Source organism: Sorex araneus, chromosome 5 (assembly GCF_027595985.1).
Source record: "Sorex araneus isolate mSorAra2 chromosome 5, mSorAra2.pri, whole genome shotgun sequence".
Lineage (NCBI taxonomy): Eukaryota > Metazoa > Chordata > Mammalia > Eulipotyphla > Soricidae > Sorex > Sorex araneus.
The window spans coordinates 36,107,885-36,132,112 of NC_073306.1; the positions used below are offsets into that span (position 1 = coordinate 36,107,885).

At 43.7% G+C, this 24,228-nt stretch overlaps 1 protein-coding gene across 6 annotated transcripts in view; it reads right to left on the reverse strand.

Annotated features, from left to right (window-relative positions):
- NFYC (nuclear transcription factor Y subunit gamma) overlaps nt 1-24,228 on the reverse strand; it is a 73,521-nt gene that overhangs the window by 16,579 nt on the left and 32,714 nt on the right. For 4 of the 6 annotated variants that reach the window (XM_055139316.1, XM_055139315.1, XM_004614210.3 and 1 more), the window contains 4 exons: nt 16,236-16,348; nt 7,411-7,482; nt 5,867-5,980; nt 865-960 (listed from right to left, as the gene is read on the reverse strand). In XM_055139316.1, the coding sequence (XP_054995291.1) occupies nt 865-960; nt 5,867-5,980; nt 7,411-7,482; nt 16,236-16,340 (387 nt within the window). In that variant the 5' untranslated portion in view covers nt 16,341-16,348. Of the gene's footprint in view, nt 1-864; nt 961-5,866; nt 5,981-7,410; nt 7,483-16,235; nt 16,349-22,554; nt 22,590-24,228 lie in introns of all 6 variants that reach the window. The other 2 variants (XM_055139317.1, XM_055139318.1) reach the window with 1 other exon arrangement.

Consider the following 24,228-nt stretch of genomic DNA (forward strand, 5'->3'; position numbering starts at 1 on the left):
CCTTAGGAGTTCACGAACAATATAAAGCAGAACAAGGCCCAGCCTTGCCCCCGCCAGGCAGCAGCGTTTCCCAAGAGTGTCCTACTGCACAGGGTGAGTCACGCATGCCGCATGCCTGAAACGATGAGCTGCACAGGACAGGGGTCTATTACGAGTGCAATTAAGAGCCTGATACACCCAAGGTGCTGGAAAAACAATCGGTGTGACCTTTGGAGAGGAGCAGGCAGAAGAGAGGCAAGACAGATATTCACATTCTTCCTCAAGATTGCTTAGAGAATGGCTTAAGTGGTGGTTCTCAGATCTGGTGCAGCTTCTCAGATGCACAATAAAAGCATCCAAGGAGCTTTAAAAAGGACTTATGCTCTGGCCTCCCCCTCAGACTCTGATTCAGCTGGTGGGGGTGGAGCCCAGGCAGTGGGAATTTTTAAACCCTACCAGGTGATTCTACTGTGCAGCCAGCAAATGATAGAGAGCATGGAAGAGGAAACCAAAGTCCATTCACTCCAAACGCCTCTGTGAACAGAGAAAAGCGTGTCTTGGAAACCTGAAACCTGCAGCTCCCTGTGACTGTGCTCCATTCCAGACTAAGAACTCTGTGATGACTTCCCAAGGGTCCTCTGAAATGAGCTTCATTTCACTGTAACTATGGTCCTTTTTAATTTGTATAGGTTCACTGAAATACCGTCTCTGAGGCACTGAGTTAAAAGTATCCATGAATGAGAAACAGAAGATGTTACAGATGAATCTGGTCTAGACAAGGCGAAGCAAAAGGAGAGCCAATGGCTGTGCTGAGAAAGAGAAAGGAGCATGTTTGACACCAGGATGTAAAGTGTGTGGCGGTCAGCAGCCTCTGTCCCTGCTCACCTGACGCTTTGGAGGTTTCAGCTCATCTCTGGGAACAATATCGATGAGAAAATCAAACTGATCAAATTTTGTAATTGCCATGGCGATGTCATTCCTCTGGAACAAAGAAAAGCAGTGTGAAAAATCAGCATGACTGGGATGGAGGAGATGGGGACGGGGGTGAGTGGGTGGGGGAAAAAAAACGACAATAATTATGACAATGACGACTTCACTCTCCAAGTTACAAGTTACATCAAAGCCAAACTGAATATCCAGGACTGAGTCTACAACTGAGAAGGACAGAGCCAACTTCTCACAAATTCGAATACTCAGACAGGAGGAAGAGACAGCAATAAGAAAGAGGCAGAGTTCATGTTGCAGACTGGACGTCCAAGCCTTCCCCCACCACTCTCTGGCATGATCGTGTTCCAAGTGTTGTTATTCAACCTCCCACAAAACAGAACATTCAACTGGCATGGTTCTGGTTATTCTGGGGCTAGCGATGCTAGGCTACTGTTCAACCACATGACCTTCTTAAAGTCTGCAGTTATAACCTATTTTGAATCTCAGCTGAAATCCTAATTTAATAACTTTTGGCAACATTTCCTCATCACTGGGTCTACCTATGTTAGTTCCCATAATGCTATGAGTTTTAGGAATTTGAAATCACAATGTTAAAATCATGCCTTATAATTTTTTCCCTCCCTCTTTCCCTTTTTGTTGTTACTCTGGTGACACGAGGTGCACAGTTGAGTGTGGTGCTTACTGGGGGAGGGGGGCCACACACGTCAGCTGGTATGCTCACATGTGCCTGGGTGTGGTGTGCAAGGGATCACAGTGTCATGTAGTCTGATGCTGGGGATCAAACTCTTGGCTTCATGTTTTTGCCGCAGGCACTCTACTGCTGAATAATCCTTAGATTTTAATCTACTTTATGGTTTCCATCTAATCGAATGTAACATGAATACTGAAAGTCTGAAGTTTCTAAGACACACTAGTGGCAGGGCTGAGCAGAGAACAGAGGGGCCAGTAGGACAACGGGTTTCCTGTGCTTTGATGGGGTTGAGTGACACTACAGGGCGAGAGCAATAGCACAGCAGCTGGTGCATTTGCCTTGCAGCAGCCAAAGCAGATTCGACCCAGACTCGATCCCGGCATCCCACAAGGTCCCCCAGGCACTGCCAGGAGTGATTCCTGAATGCAGAGCCAGAATAACCCCAGAGCACCACTGGGTGTGATGGCCCCCTCAAAAAAAAAAAAAAAGCCAAAACAAAAAAGCAACAATTCTTTTAAATGAGTTTTTAAGGTTTTTTTTTTTTAAACCAATGCATTGTGTATATTTAAGATTCATATATCACTGTAGCACTGTCATTACATTGCTCATCAATTTGCTCGAGCGGGCACCAGTAACATCCCCATTGTGAGACTTGTTACTGCTTTTGGCATATCGAATACCCTACGGGTAGCTTGCCAGGCTCTGCTGTGTGGGCGAGATACTCTCAGTAGCTTGCCAGGCTCTCCGAGAGGAGCAGAGGAATTGAACCCAGGTCGGCTGTGTGCGAGAAAAACGCCCTACCCACTGTGCTATCGCTCCAGCCCAAGATTTGTATATATCACCTAAATTTTTTTCTTACTGTCTTCCATTTTTTTGTTTTACTTTTTAATTTTAAAAACAACAAAAAAAGAGAACAATATGCATGTTGAAATGTTCAAGGAAAAGTTAACTTTGAAATACAATTAAATACAGAAGACTTTCACTTGTTTCATTCACATTCAAATATGTGAATGAAATATGTGAATGAACAAGTGAAATGTAGGATCTAGGAGATAAGAATGTAGGTATTCACGATAAACTTTGCTTATACTCAAAAATGGTCATAATAAATGGGGCTGGAGCAATAGCACAGCAGGTAGGGTGTTTGCCTTGTACGCGGCCGACCGGGGTTTGATTCCCATCATCCCATATGGTACCCTGAGCACCGCCAGGAGTGATTTCTGAGTATAAAGCCAGGAGTAACCCCTGAACATTGCTGGGTGTGACCCAAAAAGGAAAAAAAAAGTTCATAGTAAATGCTTGGGGGGCAGGTGTCAACCTACTAACAGAAATCCTTAGCAACCCTACAAAGCACATCTTAAGATAAAGTGACTCATCAGACATAATAGGAGATGGAAATTTTCTGCTTTTTCCTTCCCTTGTCTCTGTGATGGCCCCAAGCCACTGAAATGCAAAACTCTAGTCCATCCTTCTTGCCAACCACCAGCTTGATAATAAACCCTCCCAACCGAAGCAGGGCACAGCTTAGGACTGCCAGGGCTCATTTAAGATCAGTCCACTGTAGTATCACATTCTTGATGATGTCATCTACTCAAGTTACCTAAAACGGCTCATCTAGGGAAAAGGGAAAAAAGAAAGAAGAATCACCTCAAACATACTCCAAATGTACTCTAGTATTTTGGAAACACAGCAAATATTTTATATCAATAAAGCTAATAATACTTAAGTCACTTTTAAAAACATTTTAATTTTGCATTTTTGATGCTAATATTTTACTGAATTTTAAGTAAAAATATTACCCAGGATAAGATTATTGAAAGTGCCCTTGATTCTTTTCTTGTTGATCACCACCTCACCAATGTCCGGCAAACACCACTTTACTATTAATCCCCAGAGATGGTGATAACATACACTATCATGCAATTTTCCCCTCCAGCCTCTTTTGCTTAAGCAGTATTTCTGAGACCCTTCCACACTGTCAAGTGAATCAAATTTTTCTTTATTGTTGAACAGTAATCCAACTTATACATTCCCCTCTTGATGGATATTTGCTTATGTATTCCCAATTTGTTACTATATTCCCATCCTGATGGATATTTGAGTTGTACATTCCTTTTGCTTTTGCATTTTGAACTGTGCTCAGGAATCACTCCTGCCATGCCTGGGGGACCATATATGATGCCCAGGATGGAACCAAGGTCAACTGTATACCAAAAAAATGGCTTAACCCCGTCTATACCATCTCTCCAGCCTATTCTTTCTCTTAAAATAAATAAATAAATTAAGTTCTCCTTCCCTTTGTCAACAAAGGGGAAAGCGGGAAGGAGAACTTAATTTATTTACTATTGCTGCCATGACCAAGGGGTTTCAAATCCAGCTGTGATGCTTACACACGTGATTGTGTGTTTGTAAGGGGTTGCATTGTCTAGCCACACAGCTTGTATGTGTGCTCTCATCAGGCTGAGGTGCCTGCCACACTGCGGCTGCAGTGCTCACTGGGGGAAATGTATCTCAAGACAGCAAGATGAGAGCAGCATTATCTTCATCGACTGGGACCCCACCATCTTCAACCCCAACCGCAACTTCCTGTACAACCAACTAGTTGGACCCCAGTTTGCGGTCTATAGCTGTAGGCAGAGCTGCATCAGTTTCCTTGTGGAAATGTCCTCTTTAATGTTCATGATGAAGTACTGAAAGTGCAAAGCCTGGTGAGGTCCCAGAAGATAAGTGGACAACACAGTGTCATCCTTCTCCTCCCCCACCTGGCTAAGGCAGGCCTTGGGCTGACGAGAGACCCTTCTGTCCCTCCACATGTGCCAAAATGCCCCCTGAGCAAGAAAGGCAATGACCTCTGATTAAGTTCTAACTGGATCCAGCAGAGGACCCAGGCATGGCATTCAGAGTCTCTCTCACCCCCAGACAGGGAGAGTGGGCACTGGACAGAGATGACCAACGGCACCAGCTCAAGTATTCGCAGGTGCAGCTCCCCAGTGGAACCGGCCCAAGGCTCAGCCCTTCCACAATCACTGTGCACTGCAGCCCTGACCCCAGGATCATGCTGTTGGTGGAGCACCTCGCCTGAGCCTGTGCTGACACCCACTGCCATCCCCGGCACAGGTCAGGTTCCACATGGCCAGACTGCTACCAACAGCCTAGGCCCAAGCCAGCACTGATGGAGAAACGGAAGCAAGCCCCACCGGTGTCCTCACGAGGTTCTCCCCCAACCCTTCTAACCTGTCTCCCCCAGTCTCTAAGAACACTTCCCTGTGTGGCCAAGGGAGATACGGAGGTGGGGAAGGCAGCTGACTGCAAGGCTGTAAGTGCTGGTGAAAGCTGGTGAAACCCCCAAATGAGCATCAAAACCAGTGCCCCAGCTCTTCCTAGGACTCAGGACCCCTCAAGCATGTCCCAAGATAAAGCTCAATGGAAACCGCTTCTGAACGTGGCTGCCATGGTGTCTAGAATACCCAAGTCCTAGGGGCCTCAGAGGCATCCCTCCTTGCTGTCTGAGGCCTCGGTTCAGAGCCAAGGCTTCCCTGAATGCTTACTGTTAATAAGTCCCCACTACTACCCTTTTCTGGAGCCACAGTTATATCTCCTATTAAAGTTCTTGCAAAAAATGTATATAATTTTTTTTTTCTTGGTGGGGAGAGTACCATACTTGGTGGTGCTCAAGGCTACTTTTGGCTCTGCATTCAGGGCCTGGTGGGGCCCAGGGGACCACACGTGTTCTGGAGATGGCTGCTGCGTGCAAGGCTGGCTGCGTGCAAGGCACCATACTATCTCTTATCCACCATACTATCTCTTTGGCCCTCCCCCAAAAAGTCTTTACTGAAGAAAATCTTTTTCTTTTTAAAAAAGTTTTGTACTAGCCACTGTGATTTACAGTACTGCTAATGACAGGGTTTCATGCACACGTTGTAATGCTACACCCTCTTCCAGAGTACCCACTTCTCAGTCCCTTGCCTCCCTAAGTCCCCCTGATGCCCCCCACTCCACTGGTTCCCAATTCCCCACCATGGTAAGCTCAGTTTTATAAACTATACTTCTTAGATTCTGATGTATTTGAACATTTTGTCATTTCCTTACGGTGCTTCTTTATATTTGATGGGAAAAGTCTACCATGGCTATAATGTATAGCCCCAAAAGAGAGCTACCAATTACACATATCGATATGGGAGATAATGTCTAAAACTAAACAAAGGCAGCTGCATGGCCAATTACCCCAATGTCAGTCTACAATATTACCTGCAGAGTGCGCCGTTTGTTATCCTCTGTGTGGATCCAGGCTCGGAGAGTCAACTCTGTGATAAATATCTGGGCTGCCTTGGCAAACAGCACAGGAGCTTCTGCACTGATCATCTGCAACAGAGGGAGGAGCTCCCTGTCAATCATCATCGCTCCCTGTCAGCCACCATCACTCCCCATCAATCACCATCAAGCCGAACTAGTATGTCTACGATGGCCCCATGTCCTGCTATAGGACTGTGGGGCAAAGACTGGAAAATGAGAAGTGAGTAGCCTCCAGAGATTCCAAGGTAAAACAAATTCATGAGTTAGGGAAGAGTTGGTAGGAGGTCTAAGAAAGGAGGAAGAAGAATCCTTATCTACCACCTACTACACACTTTCTGACTCTAATAGCCTTCCCAAGGAATGGGTTTGGAAGCTGTGAAGTAAGATTTGGCAGAGGCAAAGGAGCAGTAAGTGGCAGAGTTTAGGCTCCAATCCCAGGAGAAGCAATACGGAGAAAGGCAATGAGTTTGAAAGCCAGTGGATTTATGTAAAATCTTAGGTTTCCCATCCTCTTGGGTTCTATTTAAGTGCTCGAGTAATGGAGGCTGCCTTGCCATGAATATTTCAGAGTTCAGGTTCTTACTCAAACAGGGCACAGAATCTGGTGGGAGGTGGCTTATGCAGGAAAGAGCTCTGGAAAGAACTCTGGAATTGCGGCATCAGATGAGGGCTGAGTTCGTGGTTCTCCTGCTCTGGGGGAGTCATTAAACTTCTCTTTGTTTCTATTTCTGATTCTTCAAAATGGACCGAATAATTCTCGTGTTATCTGTACTATGAGAAACATAGAAGCTAATAAAGGGGAAGATTCTGAAAACAGTTTTCTATACAAATTTAAGGGACTTCTCAGTGATAAGGAAAGACAGTTGTTCCTTTTATTTTATATTCATACTTGGAGGTGAACCCCAAAGAACAGAGAAATGGCCATCCCTAGGTAATCCCTCTTGTGAGTCAAATTCACGTAAAGTAACTTGGAGGTTGAAAACTCAGAACAGGTGCAACATCAATATTATACATTTCTTAGAGCACAATAAATCAGAGGTTGTCTTAGGATGTTAAGAAGATGGCACTGTCCTAATTGACTTGATTCTGTGTATTTATAAAGACTGGGGAGTAGAGAAGACAGGCTGTGGCTCAGTGTAGAGTGCAATCCTTGTACAAGTAAAGCTCAGGGCTCAATCCCTAGTTCCCCCCCCCCCCCCCCCCCCCGCCAACCACCACCGCCACACACACACACACAAAAGACTTGGGTGGTTTGAAAAGCAAATACTCAGCATCTTTTTAACATCTGGAAAATACAATAGCCCTAATTTTCAGAGAAGTCTCATAGAATAATGAACTTCAGTTTCAGGTCACTTAATAAATATTAGGTTTTTAAAAAAACTTTCAAAGCAACAGACAATAATACCATCTTGCTTTTGTTTAGACATTGAACATTACTGAAATAAACAATAACTTATCCCTTAGCTTTAATATGAGTAACAAACATGAATGCGATTCACCTTTACATCTTCGTCCAGTTTCATAATCTTCTTAATACGAGCCAGTGGGAGTTCCTGTACTCGGAAATCTTTCTGCAATGAATAAGAGATGTGTAAGTGGTTGGTGGGGACAACCAAGAGCCCAACACAGGCAGCAGAAAACCCTGATTAACTTGGTCCCTCATTTCACAAAAGACAATGGAGACAGAAGTATACGGATGGAATGAGGAAAATAACAAGCTCCAGAACAAACAAGTACAGGGTTTCTGGATAAACCTGGGCTGCTTCTGACTGTCTCCACACCAAGTAAACCAGAGCACAAAATCAGATTCTTTGCCAATCAATACAGCCGTCCACCACGAGCAACGCCCACCCAGTGCAAGAAAGTTTGCCAGCCTGTACCGTGCAGATAAGGAGAGCCCGGCTCGGGGCCAGGCCCTTCTCTTCAGGGACTGTAGGACACGTGCAAGTGCAGCAGCCCCTCATCACCAGGACAACCCTGACCCGCCACTCTCTTCAGAACCCCTCTGCCCTTCGCACTAACCGGCCACAGAAATAAGGGAGCAGATCCCTCCTATCCTTCCCCTGCTGCCAAGGCCTTGCCTCCAAACTCTGCTTTGGGGTGGGGGCTGGGGGAAAAGGTGGTGGGGAGGATTATCAGCTGCTCTTTAGAGAACAACGTTGGCCCATTTTAAAACAAAACTTCACTGTGGCTAAAATTTAGGAGAGGGTTTTTGACTAGTACTACTCAATTATTTGTGATTTAAGCCCTTTCTTGTTTTATTTTTGCTAACTACTGGTATATAAACACATGCCCAATGATGGATGCAATTCTAGAAATAAAAATCAATTTCGGGTTTCAGAAAGAAAGGTACAAAGGACAGATTAGCTAAAATCAGCAAAACTTCTATGGGAACAAGGTGTCAAATGATTTAGTCTAGGGGCTGGAGCGATAGCACAGCAGGTAAGGCCATGTGCCTTGTACATGGGCGACCCGGGTTCGATTCCCAGCAGCCCATATGGTTCCCTGAGTACCACCAGGAGTAATTCCTGAGTGCATGAGCCAGGAGTAACCCCTGTACACTGCTGGGTGTGACCCAAAAAGAAAAAAAAATTTTAATCTAAAGTGGTCTGAAATGCGACTCACCCACCCCAATATAGCTCACCTGGGTTGCATAATCATATTATGGAAGGAGTCGTTAATATTTGAGAGTGGGTGCAATGAACATGCATCATGAGTTTGCTTTTCCAAGACCAGCAGGAAAACCTCAACTATATGGGGCCTGAGAGATATACAGGAGCTACAGTTTAGGAGCTTGCCTGGCACAAGACTGACTCTGGCTCAGTCCCCGATACCACCATGGTCCCAGTCATCGCCAGGAGTGATTCCTAGGCAGACCCAGGGAAAGACCAAGTGTAGCCCAAAACCCTCTCAAAGTGATTTTTTTTAAAAAAATCTTCAACTATTTGTCAAAGATCGCAGATGTCTTCTTGAATCCATTTTTTGATTACACAAAAAGAACAAGTATACACCAAAACATGGACACAAACCCAACAAACTACTTGGCTATTACCATTTAACCTCTACAAATTCACAACACCATTTTTTTTTTAACTTTTCCTTTTCTAAATTAGCTTTCAACATTTTTCATGAAATCTCTTCTAAAACTAACCATAAAGTGAAAGAGGTTTAGAAATCAGGTTTATCAGAATTTCACCAAAAGTAAGTAGCAGATTGCAGCCCTTCTATACTTATTTTTGCTTCTCTTTAACTTACTATCCGGGCACCTCCACTAATAGCAAATGCATGATACCTACCACAATGTAAAGGATTCAGACCTATTTTTACCTTTGAGCAGCTTATTATTAAATTGTGAATTAATAAAATCAACACAAAAACATTTAAGTCCCCTATCCTTTACCAGAATGGGAATGTGAAAATCCACGGGACTTAAGGGGGATGACCAGCTGGCACTGGGGGGAGGGAGGGTGTTGGCATGAGTGACAGCAGCTGGCAAACGTCCCACCAAGGGGCTTACATCTAAGTGTGTCTAGACCTGCCTTTTGGAAGAGTATCAAGATACTTGAACAGAGGGAAGAAAAAGTGTATTTTAAAAAAAAAGCCTGTGAGAGTTCTAGCTGTATTACCCAAGCACATTCCTGTAGCAGCAGAAATGGGAATTCCCGAAAGGAATTTAAGAACATTTAACCACAGAACTCAATCACTGGTCTTCCTTCTTGTGTGGCATATCGCACAAAATGGTAACTCTAAAGGAAACTGCCAGAATGGCCCCTCAGAGATCCTAACTCCTTTGGTAGGCTTCCCAGGGACTGCACACAGCAGAGTGGGCCCCAGACTGAGCTTCCCCGACTGTCCTCACACACGGTGCACGCAACCACAGGGCTCCCGCAAGACAGTTCCTTCACGGCGAACGCTGACAAACAGACCTCCGTCCTTAACAGGGAAACAAAAACCAAAACAAACAAGAAAACCCACATTTACAATTTCATGAGATTTCTTTTTATTTATTTTGGTTTGAGGGCACCCTACCTGCTGTACCCACTGAAACACTTTTTACTTTTAAAATTAAAAAAAAAAAAAAAAAAAAAAAAACTTCCCCCTTTTGGGTCACCAAAAACCCAGTCATGTGCAGGGGTTCCTCCTGGCTCTGAACTCAGGAATTACTCATGAACACCTTTTCACAAAAAGCAACAAGACAGTGTCAAGGATACAGAGATGACCTCATTCACATCACACAGAAGTGTAAAATGGTGGAGTCGGAGCAACGCTCTAGCAGGTGGGGCATTTGACCAATCTGGATTTGATCCCTGGAGTCCCCTACGGTCCCCTAAGCGCCACCAGAAGTGAGTGATTCCTAAGTGCAGAGCCAGGAATAAATTTCCCTGAGCACTGCTGGGTGTGGCCCCAAAACAAAAACGAGGTATAACCTGAGGCAGAACATTGCAAAACAACTCTGTTCTAGATCTCATCCCAGCCAACTGTTTTGTGAGAAAACTTTTTGATGACCCCCTAAACCTTGAGATCTCACGGGAAAGTATGTGAAAAGTGGCTCTTCAGATATATCTGACAGCAGCCTGGCTCTCTGTGATCTCCTCCAAGGGTTCTTGACCCACATTAAGGTTCATGATAAGGGTTATTGGGGCGGAAGGGGGGAGCCCTTCATCAGTAGGGCAAGGTCCCCTGAACTGGCATTCACTTCAATGCTTCCCTTGTCACAGGCAACTGTACAACTGATGTAACATTCAACTTCTGTTGCCAAAGAGCAAGTAACACAACTGCCCTTTTCTTCCTAATCTCGGGAGTGGGAGGGGCACCAGCACGGCAGAAGAGCAGATTCTCCCTGAGAACACTCCGGTGCTCCTGACCACAACCAAAGAACGACGGTACAAAGGCTGTCATCTGACGGCCAGGAGCGACCCCCACAGACAGAGCCAGGAACAGGCCCTGATCACAACAGGGCACAGCCCCAAAGCAGAAAACAAACGAACAAACTTGCTACTGTTTGAAACTGCCAATTTTCCAAAAGTTCAAAATTTACTCAATGAGTATTAAGAGCAGAAAAGTCAACGGGTCTCTGGCTGCGCCAAGGAATATCTGGAATTTCGAATACCAAAATATCTTATCTAAGCATAGCGGGTAGGGCGTTTGCCTTGCACGCGGCCGACCCGGGTTCAAATCCCAGCATCCCTTATGGTCCCCTGAGCACCGCCAGGAGTAATTCCTGAGTGCAGAGCCAGGAGTAGCCCCTGTGCATCGCCAGGTGTGACCCAAAAACCAAAAAAAAAAAAAAAAAAATCTTATCTAGGCTTACCCAGTCAGGTGCTGTGACGGAGTCAGAGTCTTGACCCTCTCATATTAGAATCACTGGGGGAGCTTCTGGAGACCCAGGTGCCCAGACTCTAGCCTAGAATAACTGACTCATTAACTCTAGGGCTAGAGTCCTGGCATCCCATTTTTGTGAAAACTTCCCTGGTGAGTAGAGTAGATCTCCAGGGAGGGCTAAGGACCAGTTCTTTAAAGCCTTGCTATCTAAAGTGACATCTAGCTGGACCTGCCAATAACATCACTTACGAACGCAGAAGAAACGAGGATTTCTCCCTCTACTCCTCCATCTCCCCTGCTGCCCCCCTATATCCTATAAAGGAAGGGTGCCAACATCCCAGACCTCGTTTTGTAACGTTAAAAAATGTCATCATACAATCTTGAGACACTGAAAAATGAAAAGACAGAATCTGCAATTAAAAAAAATGATTACACACTAAATTACAGCTAATTGAAGGCTGAATGGGATGTAGAGAATAAGTTAGCTATGGGTTTGGTTTTCTTTTCAAGATTCAGCACTCTTGTCTTCCCACCTGCAACCTAAAAGACAAAGTTAGCTTTATCTTCCCTAATTTTAAAGAGGGCAGAGCACCGGGGGTAGGAGTTAATGCCAGTAAGTCTGCTGATTATTGGTCCCAGAGCTCTGTCGAGCAGAAGCAACTATCCTACTATCCTATCATTTTCATAAGACTTTTAACAAATTTCCATCTCAGCTGACCAGCTAAACTGATGAATAATTACAGAGCCTGTCCAGGCGGAGCGAGTGAGCGCCCAAAGGAGCACAGGGGGCCACAAGTGCCTGCCTGGCATGCAGTCAACCTGGTTTGAGCTGCAGCACCTGGTCTGATCCAAACACACCCACTGCACCCCAAACAAGGAAATCTGCTTTTACAGAACTCAGACCCAAATGGCCCAATCTTTGGGAAACCTTATACTACAACACTTCATGAACATTCTCCTAAGTTTTAATTAGGACTATCTGAAACATGGATTTTTAAGAAAATAAAAATTTTAGGAGGGAGAAAAAAAACACTCCAGCTTTTCTAGATTACATCCTCACCCAAGCTTCTCATTGATGCTGCTTTATATCAAATCTGAAGTATAAAATCTGGTTCATTAAGATATTTTTTTGCGTGTGCATAGTATCTGCTCAACACTGTCCTGAGCATGACATAAGAGCTATCACAACAGAAATTTAGACATCCTTTCCAGGGTACATAGGCGACTTTTCAGTAAGTCACCTGTAGGAGAATGGTTAAAATGATTAAAGACAACGACAATTTTCTGCCTTCTCTCAATACTCTTCACTCACAAAACTTGAACTAACCTGAGAAGTAGTACAGCTGCTAAGACACTTGCCTTGCCAGGTTCTATCCCTGGCATTGCATATGGTCCCCGGAACACCACAAGGTATGGTCCCAAAACAACAACAAAAAGACAACTAATCCTTAATCCCTCAAAGTAACCCACTTTTAACCTCTACTGGACCAGCTGCCTAGTTACTAAGTTGGTCAATGCCACACCCTGATGTGTTGGCAATCAAATTGAAAAACTGACTCCAGTAGAATAAAATTAAAGGTTAGAGCCTCAAAAAGAGGAGACAGACATACCTACATTCACCATAGCATCATGCAGTATAGCAAGAAGTATAGCAACTCACTAGCCCACTGACAGATGACTGGATAAACAAAATGTGGTATATACGTGCATGTATATACTATAATTCAGCCATAAAAGGAAGAAATCCTGTAACATGCTACAACAAGAAGGAACCTTGAAAGCATTACGCTATGTGAAATAGCCCGCCACAGAAAGACAAACACTGTAAGATTCCACTTGCATGAGGTACTTAAGAGTGGTCAAATTCATACAAACAGAAAGTAGAATAGAAGTTACCAGGGGCTAGAGAAGAGGAAGTTGTTAAATGGGTACAGAATTTTAGTTCTGCAAAATGAAGATGTCCTAGAGATTTGTTTTATACCAATGTGAATATATTGAACACTATTGAAACATTTTTAAATGGTTAAGATAGTAAATTTTTTATGCATCTCTTTTTTTCTTTAAAACACAATTTAAAAAAAAAGGAAAAGTTCAACAAAATACAGAAAAACTAAGTGCTGAACCTGAAACTCTAGACTTTATCCAGTTACCTGTCTAGAACTGGATTTGTGTTTCCACACTCTGGCTGGACATAAGCATACTGCACCTGGCCTAGTGCCACACAGCAGGATGCAACTCGGGAGGATCCTGTACCACACTGACCCCAGCACCAAAACCTGCTCAACTTATCCCTATAAAAATAGCCCCCCGTGGGCTGGGGATGGGGCTCAGCAATAAAATATATGCCTTGCATACGTGAGGCTTACATTGGTGGGTTTGATTCCCGCCCTGCAGATAACACACACACACACACACACACACACACACACACACACACACACACACACACACACTCACACACATACACATACACACACACACGCAATCCTACCTTTGACTGACAATGTTTTTTCCTCCCTTTTCTTTTATATCTGAGACAGTATAATTAACTACCACCTTCAGACTGTGGAAGTAATGATGCCATCCTAGTGGAAATCTACCTTGAACACAAGCCATTCTGAGACAAGTTCAACAACTGAGAACGCTCCAGATGTAAATTACATTACCCAGAGGTAAATCCAGAATATGAATGCTTTCCCTTGAAGTCAGTGGGCATCTGATATTTTGTTTGTTCCATTAATCCATCACCTGTTTAACAGAGCCTCTCTCCACAGAGGTACATGCTCTTCGTGTACAATGATCTCATCCGCTGGGCTCCTTACTGGGCCAGAAACCAAGCACGGCCACAGCGCTGTATTAGTCTTTGCAGAGTGAATTAATAAAATGATCTTGCATGGCAGAGGTTAAAACCACTAACTCTAAGAAATTGCAACATTAGTGCTACATTAGGGTGGAATCCACATCTTCTCTGCCAGAACACTCATTATCTGTGGAGCAGGATGTCACAAACAATCCCTTCAATATTTGCTAAAATGACACCAAAATGAAACATTTTTCAAGGACATAACCTACACTCAGAAAATATTCTAATTCTAAACTGTCTCACCTCCTGCTAGTATTATACACTCTACTCCTACTCTTGGTCCTTACAAGACTCACTGCGTAACCTCCAGCTACCCGGTTGTTCCCCTATTATCTTCCCAAAGTGGGCCATACTGATCTCTAGGGGGTGCTGGGATGATGGGGGATGGGAGCAGGAGCTTCAGGTGCACTGACTGGGTCTTTTTTTTTTTGAGGGGGGGGTCTGAAAAGGGGGCAGGAAGCCACATGCGTTTGAGACCCTCTGCTCTAAACACATGATGCACTCCTCTGGGCCTGCTTATGCTATAAATGTCCTTCTCTCTGAGACTCGCTCTCGCATCCTTCCCATCTCACTCATTTTATAAGACCCAATAAAAAAAAAATGTCCGCTTTATCAGTCCTCCTAACTTCTATGGAGGCACTGTGTCTTCTGCTCCCACGGCACTCCTTCCTCTGCTTCAGACCCATCACTGTATCTGACTCAATGAATATTTGATAAACACTCACTGAATAAATGATTCTGGTTGTAATTACTAGACTGTAAGTTCCTCAAGGGCCAGGGTTAGACAGTGTTCTTCTGCATCAGTGGTTGACAACAGGAAATGAATCTGACCCCCTGGGGACAGCTGCCATGTCTGAAGACATTCTGGCTGTCACAACTGGAAGAAAAGTGCCTCAGGTATCTAGTGAGGACAGGTCAGGAATGAGAATAGCCTGCAATGCACAAGGCACCTCACCTCACCACAATACATTCTCTGGCCGAACCTGTTGATAACGCTGCCTGTTTTTGTTTTGTTGGTGTACACCCCCAGGGACCACAATGCTGGGGACCGGACCGGATCTTCCCAGGCAGAGCATGCACTAGCCCTCTGAGCCATCTCCCCGGCCCCGAGGATCCTTTTCAACTCCTGAAAAGACTATCATTTCACAAAGGATTATTTTGGTTGAATAAACTGTCCAATAGGTTTTAGAAATTTGGCAGGGCCATAAAGTCAGCCTAAGGAACAAATAACAGCTATTAAAGGAAGGTGGGGGCTGTTTTTCTGCATTCTCTAAATGGTATGTCTCATGTTAAACTACCTTCAAGCCAAAGCAGTCACTGTGTCACATACCTAAGGAAAACCTCTGAGATAGAAAAGGCGGTTAAGGCGGTTTCCTGACATAAGATAACATTGTTTCCACCCAAAAGTCAGGAATTCCTTTGTAAATGTGCTTCAGATTAGAAATATTTTAATTTAAATATTGGATATTCATCTCAAAATGCTTCACTGGGGTGCAGTGGGGGTGGGCTTGGGTAATGGGACCACACCCAGCAGTGCTCAGGTGACCATATGTGCTCATGGATCAAACCAGAGTTGGGGCCGCCACAGACACAGGCAAGGCAAGTGCCTCACCTCCGGTACTCTCGCTCAGGCCCAGCTTTACACTCTTAAGCAGCTTCTCACTTCTTCTTTTTTTAAAAAATTAATTTATTTCAATGAATCACCGTGAGATAGTTAGAGACTTACAAACTTTCGTGATTACATTTCAGTCATACAATGTCCGAGTACCCATCTCTCCACCAGTGCCCTTTATCCACCACCAATGTTCCCAGGATCTCTCCCGCCACCCCCATCCCATCCCCTCCCCCGACCCCGCCTCTGTGGCAGGCACATTCCCTCTTTCTCTCTTCTTTTGGGTGTTATGGTTTGCAATACAGGTACTAAGCGGCCATCATGTTTGGTCCATAGTCTACTTTCAGCACGCATCTCCCATCCCAAGCCAGTCCTCCAACCATCATTTATTTAGTGGTCCCTTCTCTACACCAACTGCCTTTTCCCCCAGCACTTGAGACCAGCTTCCAAGCCATGGAGCGATCCTTCTGTCCCTTATCTCTACTATCCTTAGGTATTAATCTCCTGTTATCTCATTTTTTTCTTACCACTGTTAAATTCCGGATTTCTTCCATGACACGAGGCCAGAAGGACTGTAAACTTTGCTGGGCATCACTGCTGCTAGTACCACCAAATCCTCCTTCTGTAGACATTCTGACAACTGAAAGGAAACACATACAGGAGACACATCAGAAATAAAGTCACGCTTTCTGTCTAGTTATTTCTTTCTTTCCTTATAGATAGTTTTACTCATTTGATTTTTTTATTTGAGAAGATACAGAATTATACTGAAGAAGATTTTAAACATAGATTTAACAAAAACATATGGAAGAGAGGTCTATCCAGCTGATAACACAGAGACTGTCAGGGAGCTCCAACTAGAAAACCTAAAACTGCCAGAAATCCAAACTAAAATTCTAAAGTGAAAGGGCTTAAATTTACAGGTGGGGCACTTTGTTGCCCTGGTCTAGTCCTTAATTTTCAATGTTATTCTCACCAACCTTTTTTTCAAGTTCTGTATGGCTTCTCACACTCCACACCACTAACCTATAGCAAAGAGATTAAGCATCTCCCGTAATTAATATCGTAGTCTTAAAAAAGTAAGAGTCAAGCTTATTCTCTTGTGACAGCCATTTTGGCTTCATTTCTTCCATCAGGTCAACACTGATGACGATGATGCCATCAACTCTCAAAGGACACCAAAGCACTACAGCTCAGGCCAGTAACTGTGCAGACGACAAACTGTCTCTGAACTGAAGCCACCTCCCATTTCTCTCATCTGAACATGCTTATAGGACACAGGCTGAGAAACTATACAGAATTAAAATTTAGGAGACAAGAAGAGGGCTTCATTATCTGCTTTGTGACGGAGGGAGAAGAGATGAGTAAGGACTAACAGTAGGTAATACTGTAATGTCTTACAAGATGTATGGCGGAAAGCAAAAACACCAGGTGGTTTAAATGCTTATCTGGCAAATACTGAGATGCAAGAAACAATTTAATTAAACACAAAGAATAAGAAACATAGTGATGTCCTAAGAATTTCTATTCTGGGAAATTATTTGAGAAGGGTCAATGTGCTAGTGACGGGATGCTGGCCGAGAGCTTTGGAAGTCAACCCAGAAGGACTGAAAGAAAAGCACCAAGGCCAGGTATAAGAAGACCAAAACAGGATCCTAAAATACAAATGAGTAAATAAATAAATCAATCAATAAAACAAGAAAAGACCACGCTCCTTTCCAGGCTCCAAGTGGATGCAACCAGGTCACCCATTTGTCTGATAAATCTAGATTAGGAGGATGTTTGGTCCATTTTAAAACACTGGCACTGGATGTGTTTGAGAGATATCTGATTTTCTTTATTTTTTTCTGCAGGAACTAAGAGGAAAGGAATGGAAGGAAAACAAGAATACAATCTTCAAAGCAGATTTCAGTCTGCTGTAATGACATTAGTGGGTGATGATGTAATGGGAAAGGTTTGGTGCCAATTTCTGGTGCCGGAGGCCTATAAGCAGCTCTATACTATACATCAACAGGAACTCCATGTACCAGGAAGCAATAAGATCTTGAACTTTCCACTGGGAATTAAAGTGAAACGTGCCTAAGAATCACTGTTGGAATAACTAGATAAAAACCTTAAATCCCAAATAATAAACTAAGGTCCTTTAAATTTAGCTCCTGTGATATTTTCATTTATTACCATATAAAGATGGCCTTTACAACATACTTAGATATTATAAGAAGAAACAAAAATAATCTAAATAAGCTTAGTTCTTTTTATTATTAATAGCTTACTGGAGAGGTGGGATTCCCAAGCGGTGCTCAGCGGGTCAGAGGCCACTCCTGGTGTCTCTACCCCACTAGCAAGCCAACAGTTCAATGCCAGGTGGTGTGTTAAAGTTCCAGCCTGGGGGTGCAGGAGACCACCAACACCGTCCCCAGTGATCATCTGGTGATGCTCAAGAGGTCATGGGGTGCTGGGGGTTGAACCCGGGTCAGGCAATGCAAGGCATGCACCCTATCCTCTGCACTATTTCCCCAGCACTATTAACGGCTCCTTAGAAGGTACTCAAGACAATGAACATAGTGTGAATCACTCAAAACCTTTGATATGGGCCGAATAAAAATCTTTCTAATGGACTGGAGAGATAGTAAGGGGGTTAAGTGCTTGTCCAGCATACAGCCAATCTCCAGTTCAATCCCAAGGACGGCATATGGTTCTCTGAGCACCACCAAAAGTGATCTTTGAGCACAAAGCCAAGAAAGCCTGGACACAGCCAGCTGTGGCCCAAAACCAAAAAGAAAATTACAGAGAAAGATAAAAGAAATCCGCCTGAATTTACGAAGAAAATAAGAACAAACAAATGCAACCTCACAAGGTTGGATTTGCAAAGTTTGAAAAATTCTAACAGCTAAGTTGGAGAATGAGGCAATTTATTTCTAGGAAGATGGTAGAATCTACAGAGAAGTGAGAAAATGTAATAAGGTCACACAATATTGGACAAGCCAGCTGTCACTATAATATTCACTTACTCAATCCTTCCTGAGGAAAGAAAGAGACCTTAGCAATTTCAACAACTACTTGAAAAAAACAGTGGTGCGACAGTACAGCGGGTAGGGAGTCTGCCGTTTGCAATGCATGCGGCTGACCTGGGGTTCAATCCCTGGCATCCCATATGGTCCCCAAGCACCATCAGGAGTAATTCTTGAGTGCAGAGCCAAGAGTAACCCTTTGCATCACTGGGTGTAACACAAAAAGCAAAATAACTAAATCTATTAAAAAAAAAAAAAACACAACAGTGAGCTCTTTTCTTTCAAGAGGAGTCCAGGGGGCCAGAACAATTATAGCAGGCAGGGTGTCTGCCTTGCACACAAGCAACTCAGGTTAGATCACCAGTATCCCACATGGCCCCCCGAGCACTGTCAGGAGTGATCCCTGAGTGCAGAGCCAGGAGTAACCCCTGTGCCACTTGAGCTCTTTGGCTTAGCTCGTCACACTGGTAAGTTACTACAATAGTTCTTATTACTAAAAGAAATGAATTAGTAGGGGCAGGAGAGATAGTACAGCAGGCTGGGCACTCTGCTTGCACACAGCCGGTCCAGGTTTGATCCCTGGCACCCCACTATAGCACTCCAAGCACTACCAGGAGAGATCTCTGATCACAGAGGCAGGAGTAAGTACTAAGCATCCCCAGGTGTGGCACACCCCCCCAAAAAAAAAGAAAAAAAGAAAAAATGAATTATAATGGCTTTTTGGAGCCCTGTTCCCCAAACCAGGATTTTTGGAAGTCAGGTTTGGAATTGACTGCACATCATTCTCCCTAAAGATCTGCTCACGAAGACACGTTTCCAAAAGTGCAAGAGGTGTAGGACACTGCGCTTTATTTCCAGCAACCAAAAAGAGGGCAATGTCCCATAGACTTTTTCTTCAAAAATACCTTTTTCTTGCCATTTACAACAAAACAATATTTCTAACAAGTCTTCACATAGTTAAAGTATATCCAGTGGAAAAAATGATGCCATAGCACCTAGTGTAAGCAATAAAAATGATAGGGAAGTGTTAACAGAACTTTTAAAAGTCTATTTCTGTAGATTAGAAAATAGTACCTGTTTCACACATTTTGTCCTTATTTATTCATCAATGCTTAACTTAAACCGCTTCCACGCTGAACAGAAATACTATAGGCCTGAGATAGTACAAGGGCAAAGGCACTTGCCTAGCCTGTGGTAGCGCCTGCTCTGATCCTTGGCACTGCGTATGGTCCTCCAAGGAGCCCCAAGAGTGATTTCTGAGTACAGAGCCAGGACTGGGCCCCGAGCACCTCTGGATAGGACACCCCCCCCCCCAAACAAGCAAAAAGTACTATCAGTATTTTGCATGATAGGGAAAAAATACAAATATTGGCAACTTAGTCTAAACAAGGGTCTGAAAGCCAGAGTCCGTAGGCGAAATCTAGCCCCTAGTCTTTTTGTCAAGTAAGTTTTATGTGGATGACTTGAATCAACCATAGTACAACAGTAAAGAGTTACAACAGAAAACCCATGACTCAGTTATTGAAAGTATGATCTGGCAGTTTACAATAAAAAAGAAGAAGCCAAGGGAGGAGGGAGAGGGAGTCTCAGATAATACTTAGGATCCAGTTCGAAAGCACTGTGAGTATTTTATGTCTTCCACGACAGAGAGAGTAGTATCCCTCATTTACCGTTGGGGAAACTGAGCCCCAGAGAAGCATGCTCTGAGATCACTGAGCTATTATATGTTTCCTCACCTGCTCAGCTTCCATTAGGAGTAGACTAGAAATATTCATTCACTTCTTTGACCCTCCAACCTAATCAGAGTAAGTGAATTCCCGCAGGAAGAATAATGAGTAACTGGTTTTTCAGGCAAGAAACTTGAAAGAATTCCCACATGGGCCGCAGACAGAAATAGTGCCTGCAGCCTGACTTAAACCGTTTTCTAATACAAAGAACCATTCTGCTTAGATCCCTGCTGAGGCTCAGAAACCCTCAGAACAAACTTCTGCCCAACTTCTGGTGCTGTATCCTGTTGTCTGTATTTGCCCATGAGGTGAGGAACAGGAGTCTGAAGAACGTTTCCAGGATGCCAATTTAAGAACTTTGCAGCTTACTATCTACTGTCACATACATTACCCTCAACTGACTTTCACTCAACTCAGTAACTATTTCAATATCAATATTAACCCAACTTTATAGAAAAGAAAGCTTATAATTATCCAATTTTAAATTACTTGCTCAAGGCCACTATGTAGTGAATATAAATGGAAACACAAAAACTAGATATTTTATTCTTGAATGAACACAGCTTGTTCATTCTCATTCTCTCTTCTCTTCTCTTTCTCCCTCTCTCTCTCTCTTTTCTCACCATTTTAAAAAATATATATTCAAACAGTTCAGAGAGATAAGTCTTAGCTTACATCAATGCATCAAATCCTTAGCCTGAAAGACCATTCTTATCCACTTGCTCCCAACATCTCTGGCAATCAGAGAAGATGCTAACGGCACTGCTATGTTCTAGTGCTGCTGCCTTTCCATGCCATCACTTTCTCCTTTGCATGTCTTGAGGTCAGTCAGCAGCACCCACGAATACTCAGTGTGAACAGTTGGGGGCAGTAAAGCACAGGGTAAATAAGAAAGAAAATGCATTGGACCAGGAGGTTCTTGCTTTCCAGCAACTGAACGGCCATATGATCTTTGGCAAATCACCGTAACTTCTTGGGGTCTCTATTCACCACAAGCAGGCAACTGTGGCACATAAATCGGAAAATACATGCTAGAAGGCCTCTAAAAATACCAAATACCACGCAAAAACATACAGTATCATACAAATGCCAGAAGGCATATCACACATACCATCATTTGCCCAAAGCCCTCCAAGCTAGCATAGCCCCAGACAGCTGAAAAACTGAATTCCTTTAGCAACTATAGCAAGTAATCCAACTTTATAATACTTTGCTTTTAGCATATTTGACAAAGTCCAGTTTCAGAAATGTGGAAACAATTACATAGAAATAATTCATCTCTTTTATGAACATGAAATAGTTTTAAAGTCCTTTAAAGTATTACATTTAATAAAAATAAACTAGTGGTAAATAAGCAAAGAACTTAAGATGGAAATGCTCTAAATTTACCCTCCTGGAGACGCCAATGATCAAACAACACAGTTTCCCTTAATTCTAATCCAAACCATTTTTTAAAACATACCTACCCTGGACACCTCACACTTCTAACCATTTTTCTTCTTCTTCCTTTTTTAGTGAGGGTTTAAGGCTAAGGGGACCATGGGACCATGTGGGTTGCTAGACATCAAACCTGGGTCAGCGTCTTGCAAGGCAAGCACCCTACCCATTGTACTATGTCTCAGGGCTTCAGACCTCGATAAGCTAGGAGCAGTGTGTGGCTTGTATCAGGAAGTCTTGCTCTATTAAAGGGCAGAGGAGACCCAGGGTATGGGCAAGCTCCTATGCAACCTGCTCTACATCCCAAAGAAAAGACACTATTCTGAGCCCTGAAAAGAATCTGATTCCTCCCATCTCACCGGAGATCCTGGTGTTCTGAAAGCAGGAACTTTTTTTTTAACTGTCTTAGGAACCAGAACCAACTTTTAAAGACTTTCAATACACAATATAATACAGACGTGGGACCACACCCAGCAGTGCTGGGGGCTTACTCCTGGCTGAGTGTGTGTGTACTCAGGAGTCATTTCCGGCTGTGTTCTATGGGAACAATGCAGCGAGGCACAAGCCCCAGTCCTGTGAACATTCTCCTTGGCCCAACAACCGAATACCTTAGTAATAGCACTTGTTCAGAAGCTGACTCTAGGGATGTGGTTCAGCAGCAGAACACTTGCCTTGCATGAATGAAGCACTGGGTTCAATCCTGACACTGAAAAAGAAAAATAGAAGCTAGCTTTTTTACGATACCCCCGTAATATAAGAAATTAAAGAGATGGAGAAACAGTTCAAAGAGCGGAGAGCATGCTTCACATGCAGGAGGCCTGGGTTTGATCTGACATGGCCCCCCACCCCCCCAAACTTGCTGGGAATAATTCCCATGTACAGGGTGGGGAATAATCCCCAACCACTGCCATAATTTTGTTTTTAAATCGAAATACTACTATTTAATGGTTTGGGGGCCATATCTCACAGTGCTCAGACTTAATCCTGGCTCTGCACTCAGGTAGGAATCCCTCCTGTCACTGCTCCGGTGTCCATATGGGATGCCGAGGATCAAACACAGGTTGGCTGCATGCAAGGCAAGCACCCTACCCGATCTATTATCTCTCCACCTCAATTTTGATTTTTGTTCTTGTACCACCACAGGCAGTGCCCACGGATTACTCCTAGCAGTGCTCACGTTCCCTACTTTAGGGTATAAAACATAAGGTAAGTCACATGCAAGGCAAGTACCTCAACCCTTGTACTATCTTCCCATTTTAGGACTGCCATTACTTTAAGAAATTAAGCTAAATGTACACACTTATTTGTTAGTAGCCATGAAGTGTTTGGTTTTGCTTTGTTATTTTTGTGGCCACACCCAGAAGGATTTAATCCTGGCAGTGTTCAGGGGATTATATGATTGCAGTGCCAGGTCAGCTGTGTGTAAGGCAAGTACCCTACTGTCTCTCTGGGCCCTTGTTTTGGTTTTGTAAAGGTTATACCTGGTAGTTCTGGTGGTCTGGCGCTACTTCTGGCAGGCAGCAAGTGGTGCTCAGGGGTCAACACAGCCATATGTAATATCCAGGTTGGCTGTGCTCAGGGAACCATGCAATACCAGGGACTGGACCAAGGTCATGCACATGTTATGTATGTGCTCCACACCTGAGCTATCTCCCAGGCCCCTAAGCACCTTTTTTCCCTTTTCTCCAAAGAGTCATTTCTGGCACATAATAAAACCTAACACTACTATTAGTATATTTACTTTCTTCGCCTGTTTGCATGATGCTGTACTGCTGAGATATATCCCTGGTTCCGGTTAATCATTCTTTTTTTTTTTTTCTAGTTAATCATTCTTAAGTGTAAGATTTTTCAGGCTCCTGCTTTCTCCCAGTTCTTATGTAACTGTCTTTATTTCTAGCACATCCTCAAAGGAAACATGCCTCGCTCAACGTGGGAAGTCAACACACAACTACTGATGAACATAAGTTTCTCGGTAACTTTTTAAGACCCCAAGAATGTTCAGTCTCGCTCCGCATTATCTGAAATTTGCATATGGGGAAATCTCTTTGAGTACCTGCGCTTGGCTGTGCATAACCTGTCTGCAGTAATCAAATGGAAGAGCCAAAAACACAGTGGTGATGGAGAGACATCTGCTCTACTTTAGAAACTGCAGGACTGGTAGCAGCAGTAGGTCAACACAATGGAGAGCACCACCCGATGCCTGAGGTCTCATCCCTAGTACATAGCACCACTGGGTACAATCATGTTGGCCCCCAAGCATCTTTGGGGTGTTCCTGAAGGCTCCTGAAACTGCTGGCACAAGCAGAATTGCACCCTGAATCTGAGCATTACGCTATCAGGCCCAT